The 17,457-nt window shown below is 32.5% G+C and overlaps 2 protein-coding genes and 1 non-coding gene across 3 annotated transcripts; all 3 read left to right on the top strand.

The window, feature by feature from the left end:
- Positions 1 to 3,743: 3,743 nt before the first annotated feature.
- Positions 3,744 to 6,736, top strand: LOC117933083 (primary amine oxidase-like). The gene is made up of 4 exons (XM_034854453.1): positions 3,744 to 5,171; positions 5,318 to 5,431; positions 5,775 to 6,322; positions 6,407 to 6,736. The coding sequence occupies exons 1-4, from the start codon at positions 3,861 to 3,863 to the stop codon at positions 6,615 to 6,617; spliced, it is 2,184 nt and encodes a 727-aa protein (XP_034710344.1). The 5' UTR covers positions 3,744 to 3,860; the 3' UTR covers positions 6,618 to 6,736.
- Positions 6,737 to 12,373: 5,637 nt separating this feature from the next.
- On the top strand, positions 12,374 to 12,454 carry TRNAL-AAG. The gene has a single exon. It is a non-coding gene; the product is annotated as a tRNA-Leu (tRNA).
- A 1,480-nt stretch (positions 12,455 to 13,934) lies between these two features.
- Positions 13,935 to 16,796, top strand: LOC117934430 (molybdenum cofactor sulfurase-like). The gene has a single exon (XM_034856110.1). The coding sequence runs from the start codon at positions 14,672 to 14,674 to the stop codon at positions 16,628 to 16,630; it is 1,959 nt and encodes a 652-aa protein (XP_034712001.1). The 5' UTR covers positions 13,935 to 14,671; the 3' UTR covers positions 16,631 to 16,796.
- Positions 16,797 to 17,457: the final 661 nt, after the last annotated feature.

The following is a 17,457-nucleotide window of genomic DNA, read 5'->3' as shown; positions in this document are numbered from 1 at the left end:
AACAAAATTTAATCATTTATAATTTACCATATTCTCAAATTAAGTTAATTATGAATCAAAAGAAAAATTAAATGTTCATGATGAATTTAAAATATAATCAAGTTAAAATCTTTACATAACACAAACCTTTTGCCAATAAAATAATATCAGAAGTAACATGGACTCCATACAAAAAGAACATAAGTTGACTTGGATTTAAATAATATATACATACATTCATTAAAAATTAAATTGAAGACTACCATATATAGATTTATAAATCCTCTTAAATATTTTTTTTAATAAAAGAATAATATTTTTAAGGCCATAGGACTCTGTGCATGCCCCACATGATGACTCTGTGATTTTATTTTAATTTATTTGAAAACAATTCTTTATTGTTTTTAATTTTTAATTTTTTATTTATTTTAACAAAATTATTTAAAAATAAAGCGCAATAGTAAAATAAATTTGATGAATAATTAACTAAGTTGAATTTATTTTTTGGAAAAAAAAATTAAAAATAAAATCAATTTTTATAGCAATAAAATAATTAATATAAAATTTAGTTATGAAAATATTTTGTCTATTTATTTTATTTTCATCTATGTACATAAAATATTACAAAACAACTTAAATGCAACGAAAATTCATCCAAAACAAAATATATTTTAGAAGAATTAAAATATTTTACAATTTTAACCCAAAAAAATTACACATAAAATAACAATCTATATTAGAATTAATCGAAAATATTTAGGTGCAAAACCTGATTCAACTCCATTCATTCATTCCATTTTTACAAGCCATTCACTGTTCTCCTTTTTTTCTCAAAACAAATCATTGGAAAAATTTTGGGCCGGATTTGAATCATGTTATTGGGCCGATTCTTTTGGGCCAAAGTGTGCTATTGGAATAAAACATATATTTAAGTTGTATTTGTTTTTGGTTTGAATAGAAAAAATTCAATATTTTGATATTTTATATTCAATTAAAAGTAAGTAACGTGTGTTGATATCAATTAATATAATTAAATTAAATTTATTGATCATAAATTTATTTTAATTATATTAATTAATATCAATAAATTATTTTTAATTTAATAAAAAAATTAAATTTTTTAATTTTTTTAATTAAATTAAAAAAACAAATACTACCTAAGATTTGACCCGTCTCTGGGCCATAGGTGCAACAAATTTGATGTGTGTAATGAGGGCTGCAAAGCCTTTCTCAATGTCGGACAAGGCATTGAGGTTAAATGAAAATCCGTTTGTTTTTTTTTAGGCCCAATGGGTTGTTAGTTGGCTGAAATGGGTTCGGGATGGCTTATTCAAGTGGATGAAAAGCAATTATTGCAGACGAATTAAGCCTCAGAGAAGACAAATTGCACTATAAATAAATATATAAAATAATATTATATATTTAATTTTAAATTTATTTTTATAACGATAAATATAAATATAATATAAATTAAACAATATAATAACTTTAGACATGTAAAATAGCATTGCATAGGGAGAGAGAGTGAGAGTGTGCGGAAGTGTGCTGGGCTTCCTTGTTTGGGGGAGAGATGAGAATGGGGAGTCCTTTTTGTCGTGAGAGGAAGGGGCCAGAGGAGAGAGTTGAGATTGAAAATAAAAATGGAAGAGGCTCGGATCTCTGTGGGGGAGAGCAGAGAGCTAGAGATAGTGGGGTTTTTTTAATGGATTTGTGATGTGTAGTGGATTGGGAGTTGTGTCCGGTGTATGGAGTGAAGAGCCTTTTTAGAAAGATAGTGGTCCTATGGCAAATAAAAAAGAAAGAGGAATATTCGTTTTTGTTTTTTTCTTTGTTTGCTTGTTTTTTTTTTTTTCCCCTTGTTTTTGTGTTAACTTTAAAAGGGAGAAGAAAAAAAGAAAAATAAATTTTATTTGCAACTTCTGAAATTATAAAATACAAAATAAAAATTAAATATAAATATATAAAAAAATCAAAGTAAATTATGAAGTAAAAATATATTAAAAATATGCAAATATATTTTTGTATTAATTGAAACAATATTAGGATTATAAACTCGGTTTATAGCTCTTGAAATAAGTTAAAAGACAAAAATTAAAGTAGAGTTCTTTAAGAGAGATTCAAATTTCTTTTAATCAAAAAGATTATTTGGTAAGAGACCATTCAAATTTCTTGAGCATATATAATCGAGCTTTCTTTATTTGGTAAAAAGCTTAAGAGACCATGCAAGCTTATAAAAAGATTATTAATAAAATCAAATTCTAAAAAGGGAAAAAGATCTTGAACTAAACAAATGAAAGAAAAAAGGGTTCATCTAAAACACGAAAAATAGAGTGCTTTAATGGTGGGGAAGTAGGGCATAACGTTGTTGATTGTCGTGGTCATAAATATATCAGAAAATCTATATAAGCAAAATTATAGTAATTCAAAGTGCGATGATTATGAGACTGAGGAATTTTGTAAGAGTAAATATGATAATAATCTTGTTACTTTTGTTTCATTTATAATTAAATTTGATATATTATTTTTATCTTATATCTTTTAAAAATAATATCTTGAAAAATATTAAATTTTATTGTTTATTTTAAACAAAGTTAGCCTTAACAAACTATTTAGGTATAAGGTATACATATAAATTATCATTGTAATAGCAATAGTTTTGTTAATTATATTATTATATATTTTTAATGTTAGGAAATAAATTAGTGTGTTATCACTTTTTATTTAATTTTATTATTACTATTAATGCTCTAATAAGAAGTAAAATGAAGTTTAAAACTCATTTGATAGTAATTTTAAGAAACGTTTATAAAGTCCGTTTGGTAATGATTCTTGTAAGCATTTTTTAAAAAAATATGGAAGGTGTCATATGTTGAGTATTATTTGAAAATGTTTTACAATTTATTATTTAGTAAGTAATCATTTATTTATTTATTAATAATATTCATGATTAAAATATTTAAAAATTATAAATAAAAAGATTATATTATGATGATACATTTATGAGTATTATTTTATGATTCTTTTGAATTAAAAAATTAAGATTTATTTAGTAACTGTTTTCGCGGTTTTAAAAAAAAACTTTTTAAGAATGATTTTAAAAAACTATTTTATTTTTTTATGGTTTATAAAACAAAAGTGTGTTTAGAAACTTATTTATTATTTTTTTTTTAAATATATTTTAAAAACAATTTTTATGTCTAATATTTTATTTTTAATCATTCCACATATATGTATAATTATATTTTAAAGCAACCATAAAAAAACAATTAAAATTGTTTTCTAAAAATATCATGTTTTCTATTTTTTAAAACAAAAAACAAAAAATAGTTTTTGATTGTCAAACGTAATTTTTTTTTTTTAATTTCGAAGAATATAAAACTGTTTTTCAAAATAATACTCAAACATGCCCTTAATTTTTTAATATAAAAAATTATATATATATATATATATATATATATATATATATATATATAAAATGAGTAAAGATATAAAAATCACACCTATGTATGGATATGATAATTGATGATACAATTCATCTAAGTGATCTAACCAAATAGAGAATAGTATTTGTTATTTATCACTTATCATTGCTTTTTAGTAGGGGCCGCAGGGATATTCAGACATTGGAAATAAGACGTAATGAAAGGAATATTCTATGTGATTCTTACTGAAGAGGTATAGAAAATGTCAAAGGTACCATAATTAAAAATATGTTCCTTTTATATCTAAATAAAAAGATATTTCCCTACTCTCTACAACTCGGCAATGACGGGGCATGGTTGAATCCCACTCCTAACATAAACACCTGAGATTCTCTGATTCTCTGCCCTTTCAAGCTTATCTGCAAATTGTTTCTTTTTCCTCTGGACACTCATACAGAGATGGAAGGCAGAAATCTGCTGCGCCTCCTCTTCTTTCTTGTTACGGGGCTCTTTCTTCTCCTCTTCACCTGGGCAAACTTCCCTTATCTTCCTTCCAACAAGGCTGAGCTTCTCGACTGCACCAGTTTCTCACCATGGTGCACCTCCAAATCCAAACCCCACCTCACAACAAACCCATCCAACCCCACAGGAGGCCACCGCCGCCACCACTCTTCCGATGTCCCCCACCATCCTCTCGACCCCCTCACGGTCCAAGAAATCAACCGTGTCCGTACAACCCTCTCTTCCCACGCGCCGCTCAAAGCATCGAAGAGGTATACGATTCACGCCGTTGACCTGGAGGAGCCGGCGAAGCCACTCGTCCTCCGGTGGAAGAAAGGCAACCCCATGCTGCCACGGAGGGCTTCCGTAATAGCACTTGTGGGGGGGGAGTCGCACTTGTTGACAGTGGACTTGGCCACGAGTCAGGTCACTCGAGACGACGTCCTTCCTCCCTCCGGCTACCCGACGATGACCGTTGAGGACATGACGATGGCCACGAAGGCTCCGCTTGTGGATGGGAATTTCAACCGTACGATCATCGAGCGCGGGATTGATCTGGCGGATCTCGCTTGTTTGCCACTTTCGACGGGGTGGTTTGGGAAGAGTGAGGAGAAGAGGCGGCTGATTAAGGTCCAGTGCTACTCCATGAAGGACACTGTCAACTTCTACATGAGGCCAATCGAAGGTCTGACGGTGCTTGTGGATTTGGACAGCAAGCAAGTGGTCGAGATTTCAGATCGAGGACAGAACATCCCCATACCCAACGCCGCCAACACAGACTATCGCTACTCCGCCCAGAGCAAACCCACGAACCTACTCAACCCGATATCCATAGAGCAGCCCAAGGGCCCGAGTTTCACAGTAGAAAACGACCACTTGATCAAATGGGCAAATTGGGAATTCCACCTCAAAGCCGAATCAAGAGCCGGAGTGATAATTTCCCGGGTCATGTTTCGGGACCCGGACACCGGATTGCTGAGGAATGTGATGTACAAAGGCTTAACATCCGAGTTTTTTGTCCCATACATGGACCCAACTGATGCATGGTACTTCAAGACTTACATGGATGCTGGCGAATACGGGTTTGGACTCCAGGCAATGCCCCTTGACCCGCTTAACGATTGTCCGCGAAACGCATACTACATGGATGGTGTGTTCGCTGCAGCTGATGGCACGCCATTCGTACAATCAAATATGATCTGCATCTTTGAGAGCTATTCAGGTGATATCGGATGGCGGCACGCAGAGAGTCCAATTACAGGCATGGGGGTAAGGTTGGACCCGATGGATATGCCCCGTGTGGGTTCATATTCCATGACACGGTCCATGTTCTGATTTTGTTGGTTTAAGTAATTACGTACCCCAAGTTTGAAAATAATGGATGACGATAGCTGTTTTGTTTTGGTTACTGATAGATCCGAGAGGTGAGACCGAAGGTGACGCTTGTGGTTAGAATGGCAGCATCAGTGGCCAATTATGATTATATTGTGGATTGGGTGTTTCAGACTGATGGCCTCATCCGAATCAAGGTTAGCAACTAATCAAACCAGTCAATTGAATCCCGTATGTGTTGTTAGTAGCTTTTGCCATATAATCTTTGAGTATGTATGGAGAGATATAGACCATCAAATAGGGGGTATAAATGAATAAGACCAAAGTATATTTATAACATTTAACCTTGTACAAAATATCTATTATTCACCTTACCTTAGACCAGTCGAAATTCGCCTTACCTAGATAAGTCACTTCTATGGATGAGGTTTCATGGACGAACTGTCTCATGGAAAGTTACAGTCTAATAACTATTGTTAGTCAGCTATATGTTCTATCCCAGTGCTCGTATTCAACTACTGATTTGAAAAATACTCACAGGTTGGACTTAGTGGCATCCTGATGGTGAAAGGCTCCCCTTATGTGAACATGAACCAAGTGCCAGGGCAGGAATATCTCTATGGCACCCTCTTATCAGAAAATGTCATCGGGGTTATCCATGACCACTACCTCACTTTCTATCTGGACATGGACGTGGATGGCTCGGATAATTCATTTGTTAAAGTGAATCTTGAGAAGCAGATGACTGCTAATGGGGAATCGCCAAGGAGGAGCTTCTTAAAGGCTACCAGGAAGGTGGCAAAGACGGAGAAGGACGCCCAAATCAAATTCAAACTCTATGAGCCAGCTGAGTTTCATGTCATCAATCCGTCCAAAAAGACACGGGTTGGGAACCCCGTTGGATACAAGGTGGTTGCCGGTGGAACAGCTGCTAGCTTGCTCGATCATGGAGATCCTCCCCAGAAGCGTGGCGCTTTCACTAACAATCAAATATGGGTCACCCCGTATAATCGGAGTGAGCAATGGGCAGGTGGCTTGTTGGTTAGCCAGAGCCAGGGTGATGACAATCTTGCAGTATGGTCTGATCGGTAAGCTTTTTACTTATTTATTTATTTTATAATATGGTTGTAATCAGAGCATGGAAAATTGAAGATATGATGAAAACATTGCAGGAATAGGCCAATTGAGAACAAGGACATTGTGCTTTGGTATACTTTGGGCTTCCATCACATACCATGTCAAGAGGACTTCCCTGTCATGCCAACAGTTTCCTCAAGCTTCGACCTAAAGCCTGTCAATTTCTTCGAGAGCAATCCCATTCTTCGGATGCCACCTAATGTCGAAAATGATCTACCAATTTGCAAGCCAGCTGCTTCAGCTTAAACACCCGAAATACTCTGTTTTGTTATATGTTGTAGATATATGAAGATACCAGAATAGTGGGGCTGTAACTAATCCCAAACTTGATAAAATAAATGTGGATTATGGCTTTTTCTCCCCGCTGCTTTATGACGAATGATTTGCTGCAAACAATGTAAAGAATTATTTGCAAAAACTGACCATCTTATGAACAGGTAGACGAGGATCAGGGGAGCGGATTATGAAAGTAAAATGAAAAATGATTATCATTTGGCCCGATTCCAAACTATTTTCGAAAACAAAAACACATTTGAAAATAAAAAATTAGAAAATAATTTTTTGTTCTTAAATAACGTGTTTTGAAAAAACATCTTTTAATTATTTTATAGGGATTGGTTTTAAAAATAATTATATAAATGTGAAGAATGATTAAAAATAAAACATTATATATAAAATTTATTTTTAAAATATATTTTAAAACATAAAAAACAAGTTAAAAATATTTCAAATTTTTAAATAGATATTTATTTTATAAAACATCAAAAAAAACAATTTAAAAAAATATTTTTTTAAATTGTTATTAAATAGGACGTGTTATTTTTATTTGTTGATTTGAGGAATTGTACAAAGCCTCCCTCAACTTAATTTTAGGAAAAAAAAAAATTATATCCATATAAATATGAACATTAATGAGAAAATTGTTGGGAAGTATCTTAAATTCAAAATTGAAATATATTTTTTTTTGTAAAATAAATTATTATATAAGACGTTTCTTAAATTATAGGTAGTCTATTTTTATAAATATGAGGAGAGGTAAATGTCATGAGTGATGGGTTTGTGAGTAATATAAGTGATGGATATAGATATGACATCTGTATCTATCCAATGGACTAAGAACGAGAAAAAGTGATAGACACATTATTTCTTCATGAATGTTATTTTTTTATTTTTTTATAATTTGAAATGATAATAAATAGTAATATAATAAACAAACATGAATGATAATCAAACATTTAGTGCGGAGTGCCGTGGACGGCTCAAAAGCATGCGGGAGATGTTGGTTTGGTTTTTTTTGACGTGAGGAAAAGGAAATTTTACCTTCCTCCTCCATTTGCGTATACACTCCACTCACGGAAAAAGAAAAGGGGGCTTTTTTCCGACTCTATGGAACATTGACAAATGACGGCCTTGTGTTTCTAAGGTGAGCCATGGGTGGAACCCACCAACGGATGCCTTGTAGACCCCAACTCAGCCCACCAAGGAGACGACACTTTTCTTGTCTAACCAAATGGAGATGGTAGGAGGGCGGCATATAATAAGAAACATATCTTAGATACGATGGAAACAAACCCTTGCAATGTTTTAAGTATCACTCATTTCAGAGGAAACGGTTTTTTTGGGAGTAGATATATTTTTTATTGGGAAAAAGAGATGCCGGTGACTAGTACTAAAACTAAACCGGACGAAGCCTAAAAACAAAGCAAATTATCATATTAATCGATTGAGGTATGACACGTGTCATCTTTAAAATAAATTTATCCTTTTTAGGTATCAAACTTAAATGTAACAGGGCATCCACGTCTCACCTTCAAAATTCAATAACCAAAACCTTGCTTTGGTACATACCGTTGATTAGACTGGGTACTAAAATGATATTTCACTAAAAGACTTTTGAAATGAAGTGATTGAAATTAGAAAATAGCAAATCTATATGTCAAAAAGATATAAAGACATTATAGCAAATGAATCCGACAGACATAAAAATAAAGCATTTATTGAACACATTGATATAGATATGATAACATATCTTTTTACAAAAGCTTTGACACCTTAAGAGATTTAAGGGACATATTCATTCTATGGGTCTTACTAATATTATGTAATTGTTTTTAGACATTCAAGAATAGAATTTCTTGTTCCCTTGTACACATTTTATGGGATAAAAGTTACAAGATTGTCAATTTTTTGGCATTAAGATTGAAACCAACTAATCGATATTTATGGTTTATTGCTTCCTCATCCAATTGTGTGTTGTATGAAAGGAATTATATTTGATAAAATGATATGTGACCTCTGTGATCCATATTGGTAACTTTGCAAGATAAGTATGCAAAGATCGTAATAGTTTTTAATGGGAGAATGTTGGAATTATTGTGGCCCTCATGATCACATAAAGTTAATCCCTATATTTTATGGTTTATGACCAAAGTCATGAATTTAATGTATTTACATTTCTCATATTATATATATAATGTATGTAGGAAGATTAAATGTGCAAGGTATATGAAAAAAAAAATATGAAGTATCATAACAAAAGTCATGAATTTGCTAAATTGTGTACAAGTTATAATGACCAAAATCATGTACCTATATTAAAGTTATCATATACCAAGAATATTACATAGAATTGAAAAGTGTGAATTTATACAATCTAGTGGGAAGTGTTCATTTGTGATTCTAGATGGAAAATCACTTAACATGTTATAAAAAAACTCTTGATTCCTCTCATCACTCATCCTTAAGTTTTGAAGGATTTCATCATTTGTTCAAACATTTAATAAGAGAAAGAAAAGGAAAGATACAAGGTATGAATACTAATACAAAGAGACTAAGGTACTACCAAAGTGACTTAACATTATAAGTAATTTCCGCAGAGTGATCTTTATCATAATAGTACAAAATGAGGTTTGTAGATTTATTTTCTTCCATTAAACTAGAATTTGTGTGATGTTATTTTGTTCCAATGTCAATTTCTTCCCAAAACTGTAACATCTCATCACATTGCTAAATAACATAGAGAAATACATGATGGAAGGGAATTTGTCTATTGACATTTTTTGTTTTAATGTCTGAGAAGAATGGTATGTTTTTTAGTATTAATTGAATCTATTTTTAAGTTCTAAGTTATTTTTAAATATTGCTAAACCCATTTAAAATTTAAATGCATTAAGGGTTTGTTTGATAAATTAACTTAATAATTTAATAACTTAATTTAAATTATTAAATAAATTAAATATGTTTGATAAAATAACTTAATAATATTACTTAAAATTAAAAATAACTTTTAATATTAATTCAAAATAATTAACTTATTCTAAATTCCAAATTTCTTTTACCCAATATGCTTACACTTGTCAAAATCTTTTTTATATTCACACCGAATATATTTATCACTCATTTTTTGTAGTAAATATTTTATAGTTATTTTATGTAATTTTATGCTTCTATAGTATTTTTAATTTGGATATTTAAGAACAAATTTATTACTTAAAATTAAATATGTAATTTTAGTTAAAATCAATTATGGTGAATATCTTTGATAATTTAAAAAATAATAATAATAAGTTCATTTTATGGAACAATTTTAGTGATTATAGCAAAATAAATAAATAAATAATTTAAGAGTAATTTAATGGAAGAGCCAACTTAATCATTAGGTAATAATTAAGCATTAATTTTCACCAAACATTATGTATTGCTTGATTTTAAGTACGTTTGTCTAGTGAGAAGAGAAATAGCATGGTCATTTGGGGCAATTTTTAGCTGTGAATTTTTTTATAGTAATTTGTTTATTTTTTAAGTTCTAAATTATTTTTAAAAATTAATATACTTGATATTATAAATTAAGTACCAGTTAATTTGAAGTCTATTTATCAAATAAGAAAAGTTGAAAAAAATATAATTTTACAAATAATAATAATAAGAAGAAGAAAGTTATTTTAGGATTAGTTTTTTTTCTTCATAAATTTCAGGTATTAACTGGATTATTATTTAAATTTCTAGATTTTTTAATAAATTCAATGTGTTAAGTCTTTTTTTTTTAAGTTAATTAAAAATTATAAAAATATATAATTATATGACATGGAAAAATTAGTGAAGTAATTCATAATCAGTTTTAGAGGGTATTTGATAAATCAAATTAATGACTTAATAATTTAATATTACAACTTAAAGTTAAAATTAACTTTAAATAATAAGTCCAAATAGTTAACTTATTATTAATATCAATTTTTTTTGTTTCATTTACCCATACTGGTGATAGTATATTTTAAAATTATGATTTCATATTCATGACTTATTTTTTATAATAAATGTTTTATGGTTATATTATACATCTACAATACTTCAAATATAAATGTTTTATGTGAAATATGACTAATTAAATTAAGCAAATCACCTAAGAAAGAGTGAGGGATGAATCGGGTGTTAAAAGCTTTTTGAAAATTTTTAAACAAACACAAAGAGACAAGTAGAATTAAGCAAGATAATAAAAAGAATTAAAAATAGATAGAGAAATTGCAAACTCTTTTTATAATGGTTCAACAATCTACCTACATCCACTTTTTTCAAACTCTTAGACAAGTAAAGGTTTAGTGTCTCCAAAGCTTTAAGACTAAAGTCTTCAACCTTCTCACACTTGGATTACAAGATTCTTCTCACACTTGGATTACAAGATTCCAATCGCTTTACACTCCCTTTAAGTTTACACACACTTGAGTCTTTTTCCTCAAAAAGAATAAATGGAAGATGATTCAATGTTTTCAACCCTAGAAGGATCTTACCTCACAATACAAGAAGACCTAGAATAGATTTTGTGGTGTATTAATGGAATAAGCAAGTTTGAAATCAGATGCACTTGAATAAAGAGTTTTGAAAATGAGAAAGTAGGTGTTTTTCAATTCAATGGATGTGTTCCGTTTCCAACAAATGCAATAAACTCTTCAATTTATAGAAAACATATTAAAAACTTAAAACAACTAAAAGTAGCATCAACCAATCGAGTTTTGATAGATTGACTAGTCATTGATGCATTTAATGTTGTGTAGGTTATTGTTGGTGCTTTTAAAGTTCAACCAACCCTTTATCAAACCTTCATTGGGTAAGCCTAGCCGATTAAGTCAGCTCTTCAATTGATTTGACCGATTCAAATCACTCTTAATAGACTATACCCGAAAAGTAAATAAAAACCTCTAATTTGAGGTTCCAACAACTTATATAACCCTTTTTAAAAACCTTTTTTAAAACAATTTAAGTTAGTTTAGGAAGAATTAAACTAAAGGTTTTGAATGAAAACACATATTCATCCATTTTCATAATAAAAATTTATTTTAAAGCTTAGGTAAGAATAAAGAGAGTACCTTTCAAGTATATGAAATAAAGTTTTAAACCTAAGGTTACCATAGAATACCACCTTACAAATTTTCTAAACACTTTAATACTTAAAGAATCCATGTCTTCATGTCATTTGATTTTCTTTTAAGGTTGCTTAAACTTTCTTTAGTAATTTTCATTAAAACTTGAAAATTTTACTTAATATAAAACGTTAGTAAACTTAACATCGTTTTATAATCATCAAAACTTGATTGGAAGAACCATTGGGTTAATATTTTATAAATAAATTTATTACTTAAAATTAATGAAAATAAATAATTTAAAATCAAAGAGGATAAATATTAGTTAAAATTAACAAGGGTATATTAATCAATTTGATAATTTAGTATAAATTTTAAGTTATTAACTTAAAATAAACAACTTAAAAATAATTTAATTTAAAGGTAACCTAAGTCATTAAGTAATAAATACTAACTTTTAAAAATACCGACTTAGTTTCATCACTTTTTAATATTAATTGAATTAGTTCTTTTAGTTCCATGACTTTTTACTATTAATTGAAATAGATATTTGGGATATAAATTTTAAATATTAACAAATCCTATGTATTAAGTATAGTTTAGAAAAAAAAGTGATATATTTTATTTTTTTTACAAAATAAATACAACGTTGAGATGGCCGAGTTGGTCTAAGGCGCCAGATTAAGGTTCTGGTCCGAAAGGGCGTGGGTTCAAATCCCACTCTCAACATGTTTATTTTTGTTTTTATCAATTTTTAACCCCAATATTCAAGCCCAAGCCCATTTCAAACAAAACCCAATTCTATTTTCCAATTTCTAACCAAAATATTCAAACCCGCATTCTGTTTTCCCACTCTCAACATGTTTATTATGTTTTTATCAATATTTAACCCAAATATTCAAGCCCAAGCCCAAGCCCATTTCAAACAAACCCGAATTCTATTTTCCCTTTTGTCTTTTCCAATTTCTAACCAACATATCCAAGCCCGCATTCTGATTTCCATTTTTTCTTTTCCAATTTCCCTACGAATTTTAAAAGATTGTTCTTAAAATTTTCCGTAAAGGTGATGTCAATTGTTGAATTTGGGGCACACAACAACCGCATAAGCATTTGCAAGGTTACTTCTCCACAGTTAGTGTAGCACGCCAGGGTACTTTTTCGGATTTTCCTTAACTTGCTTTGAAGTCTTTGCTTGAGTGATGAGGAGTAATGCATCGGTGCTTATACATTCAACCCGACCCCTAATCCAACTCAATCTCTAATTCAAGGTGATTAATCGAAATATAACTTTTATTTCCATTTTTTCAAATTTGATTTATGCTCAAGTTGATCAAATTAGGCTCGGGTATTCTGAATTATATGTCAACATCATATTAAGATATTAAACATTTTTCTTATAAAATTATTTGAAATAAAATAAATAGAATATAAATTATAAATATCATAAAATATTAACAATTCATTTCACAATAATTTTAGAAAATATTTTTATTTTAAAAAAAAAATATTAGACGTTTAATAAAATTTTAAAAACTTTTAAAACTTTGAAAAATCACCTATATTCTGAAAAATCATCTGCAATGTTTTCATAAAAAAACACCTTATAAAAATTATTTTCCTAAAAATACTTCTTAAAAGTGCTTCTGAGTAGAACCACCCTGACCACACTCAAAATCAGGTTAAAGTAAAACCTAATCTGTCAAAATCCTTTACCCAAACCCAGAGGGTCGAGTCACGTCAACCACTAAAAGATATCACATTGCCGAGAAAGTTCGACATAGTGGGCAACATATGACCAGGCAAACTATCATCATTTGGATAAACGTGAGCTTTCAGTCATTTATGACTCACATGATTACTGTCTATGTAATGTTTTGGGTTAATACCCCATTCCACAGGGCATGAACTAGAACGGGACAAACCAATCGGTATCAATTCATTAGAGTTCCTGTTAAATTTTTGACACAAAGTAGAATATGGGTCAATCTGAAATTAGGAGTAGAATCCAAGCAAGGAAGCCAGATTATAAAGACACCAAAACTTAAACGAAAAAACATGGAGGTTTCTCTAGCAGAAGAGTCCTCGAAGAAGTCATGTGTGGAAGTAAAAGTTCAAATGATGGGCAAAATGACCTTGACTGGGCAGAGAGATGAAACTGAAAGCGACTTGTCTGTGTACACTATTGGAAATATGACACCAACTGAGCGTATGATTTAACAAGGTACCAAGAGCCATTTCCAAGAAGCCCTCTCTGAATTGCATCGATAGTGCCGGCCACTATAGAATCCCCCCTGGCCCTTTTGGTTTGTTGCTTTCCAATTCCATATCTGCATGACGAATTTCCCATATTGATAAAATTGTATCTTATCTCTATCAGAAGCACCACAGCCACTTACATTTCTCAGAAAAGAGGAGCCTTTACGTTAAAGGTCACTATGATGGAGAAAAAAAAAAAAAGATGAGCAACAGGACGATTCCATGGACCAGAGACCATGTTCTTTAGACCTAAAGGCGATCTGGATCGTGTTGATTGTAGCTGTTCATTTGGGTCCCATGGGAAAGTTTTGATTGATTAGAAGTCCACCACTAACGATGGATATTGTAAGGATGAATTATCGGATACAACTGTTCATTGACTTGTGATGCCAATCCAAAGTCCTAAACCGTTTGAAGGCTAGAGGAGAGAGGAGGGTTATACTATATTGTCATTGGAAACAAGAAAAACAAAGCTAACTTTGAAAATTATGAAAGGCAAATGAGAACGCTGACCCGTTCTTACAGTTCTCCATCAGACAATCTGTCCAAAGCTCCCAACTCATTGCCTCCTCATGATTCTGCACCTACAAATACCCAGTGAAAAATAAGAGAACATTGGCTTGAACCAAGGGGAAAAGGGAAGGAAGACCACAAACACAAGAATTGGGTGTGGGGAGAGAACAAGGAAGAATGTATTCTCCTTGCATTAGGGAGACCTCAGAAGCCTGCTTTCAAGGTTGCTGTCTGGCTTCTTTGCCTGGTTTTCCTGATCCCCATGGCACGGATCCAAAGTATCTCAGCAGTGCTGATGTATTCAGGTACAATTTTGCTCTCACCACAGTTTCATCTCTCTTCCCAAACACCCAATTCACCAACCATGAATCCCTCCCTCCGTTGGATGAATCGTTTTCTAGCTTCAATAAAGCGTACCCACAATACTCCAACACTAATCAAGCCGATCAGATAAGAGCCCAAGAATACTACCATCTGTCCATGTCCAACCATGTATGTCTTGATTACATTGGCCATGGCCTCTTCTCCTATTCCCAGCTACAAAGTCATCACATGACAGCCCCAGTTCCCTCTTCATCGTCATCTTCTGCTCCATCACTGAATTTCAGTCCTCTAGAACTGCCCTTCTTTGAAATCTCCTACAAGTCAGTAAATTTGAATTCTCAGATACTCTATGGTGGGGAAGAGTCAGAATTGGAATCTAAAATCCGGAAAAGAATTATGGATTTTATGAATATCTCTGAAGCAGACTACTCCATGGTTTTCACTGCCAACCAGTCATCAGCTTTTAAACTTCTAGCAGACTTCTATCCATTCCAGTCTAACCGAAATCTTCTTACGGTCTATGATTATGAGAATGAGGCAGTGGGAGCAATGATCCGTGCATCCAAGAAGAGAAGCGCCCGAGTCCTGTCGGCAGAGTTCTCATGGCCTAATTTGAGGATTCATTCAGCAAAACTGAAGAAGATTATACTAAACAAGAGGAAAAAGAGGAGAGGGTTGTTTGTGTTCCCACTTCAGTCAAGGATGACTGGAGCTCGATATTCTTACTTGTGGATGAGCATGGCACAGGAGAATGGGTGGCATGTCTTACTTGATGCATGCGCATTGGGACCTAAGGACATGGAGACCTTGGGCCTCTCTCTCTTTAGGCCAGACTTTCTCATCTGCTCTTTTTTCAAGGTTTTTGGGAAGAACCCATCTGGGTTTGGGTGCCTATTTGTCAAGAAATCCAGTGCTTCAATCTTAAAGGATTCAACTACTGCTGCAAGTGTAGGGATTGTGAGTCTTCTTCCAGCTACAAGACGATCTCAGTTCCCAGATGAATCAGCCACTACTGACATAGAGACTGAACAAACATCAAAGCTTAAATTGCATAAGGATGAGTTGGCTGCAGCAAGTTCCTCCTCTGGGCCTTTACCTGTTCAGAAAATAAGCAATGAAACTTTGGAATCATATGAAATTTCTGATGTTAACTTCAAACAGAAGGGTTCATCATCCTCCGAAATTGTGGAATTGGAGATGCCACTTGACATTCCCCAATCCCTAAACAAAGACACCAGCGTCAATGGGTACTCACAGATTGAATGTAGAGGCTTGGATCATGCGGATTCATTGGGCCTGATACTGATCAGTTTGAGAGCAAGATTCCTGATCAACTGGCTGGTAAATGCATTAATGAGCCTTCGACACCCACATTCAGAAAATGGACTTCCCCTAGTCAGAATCTATGGCCCAAATGTAGCATTTGACCGAGGACCAGCTGTGGCATTCAATGTGTTTGATTGGAAAGGGGAAAAGGTTGAGCCCACTCTAGTGCAAAAGCTTGCAGATCGAAGCAACATTTCCTTAAGTCATGGATTTTTGCAGCATATATGGTTCTCAGATAAGTATGAAGAAGAGAAAGAGAAGATTCTAGAGCTAAGGACCATTGGAGTGGAAGGAACACTAGGAAATAAAAAGCGAGATAAATCTAGTTCAGGAATATCTGTGGTCTCAGCAGCATTAGGACTCCTAACCAACTTTGAGGATGTGTACAACCTCTGGGCATTTGTATCCCGGTTTCTAGATGCTGACTTTGTGGAGAAAGAGCGATGGAGATATGTGGCTCTAAATCAGAAGACAGTTGAAGTTTAAATTGAACTTATTCTTTCATTCTTTCACATTATGTCAATCCATAATTTATTATGATTTATGCATTCCTACTGTCATATTGAGTCATATAATCACACCAAAAAAGAAAAAATTATATTCCTAGTAGAAGAAAGAATAACACAAACTGTTCTTCTGATTCAAATTTCAATTATTTGTATCACAGTTGATTCGGGTTTAGAAATTAAATGGTAAGAATGTGGATAAAATAGCACAAGTCCACAAGCTTCCATTTAAGGTACTTCGCAACCATGGGTGTTCTAAAATCTATCATCACCCTTTGTCTAGGAACAATCTTGATTTATATTTGGATGGAATATCTCATTGAGATATAACTCAAATATCAATCTGATCTAACTCATGATCAGAGGTACATGACTGAAGAACTGACATGTCCATGGATGGGTCTGGAATTTTGAGTTACTGCTTGGAGGGAGCTGTTTAAACTGCTTCTATTGGGGTTGCCTGAGCCAATTTTTCATTTATTGAGATTTCTAACATGAAGGTAAGTGTTTCATGTTTTCAACTGGGCTTGGTTCCTAAATTTGTATGCCAGGCATGACCTTTCTCTTGCTGTAGTACAAACTACTAATGGGAGTTCCTGAGAACCATATCCCTGGCATCCACAGTAGGAGAAGATCAATACTTTGGCACACAAATTTCATAATCTCCAAAATGAAAGACAATGGAATCCTTCGGTTTCTTTTCTCTAGGAAGTCAGTTGTTGGCGACTGGGTGGCTATTTAGACCTTATTAATCTAACAAGCCCTAAGAAATCAAAGAGAACTGTCGCCATAGATTCCCCACATATC

This window comes from Vitis riparia, chromosome 2 (genome assembly GCF_004353265.1).
Source record: "Vitis riparia cultivar Riparia Gloire de Montpellier isolate 1030 chromosome 2, EGFV_Vit.rip_1.0, whole genome shotgun sequence".
NCBI classification, from domain to species: domain Eukaryota; kingdom Viridiplantae; phylum Streptophyta; class Magnoliopsida; order Vitales; family Vitaceae; genus Vitis; species Vitis riparia.
This window is presented reverse-complemented; position numbering and strand designations above follow the sequence as displayed.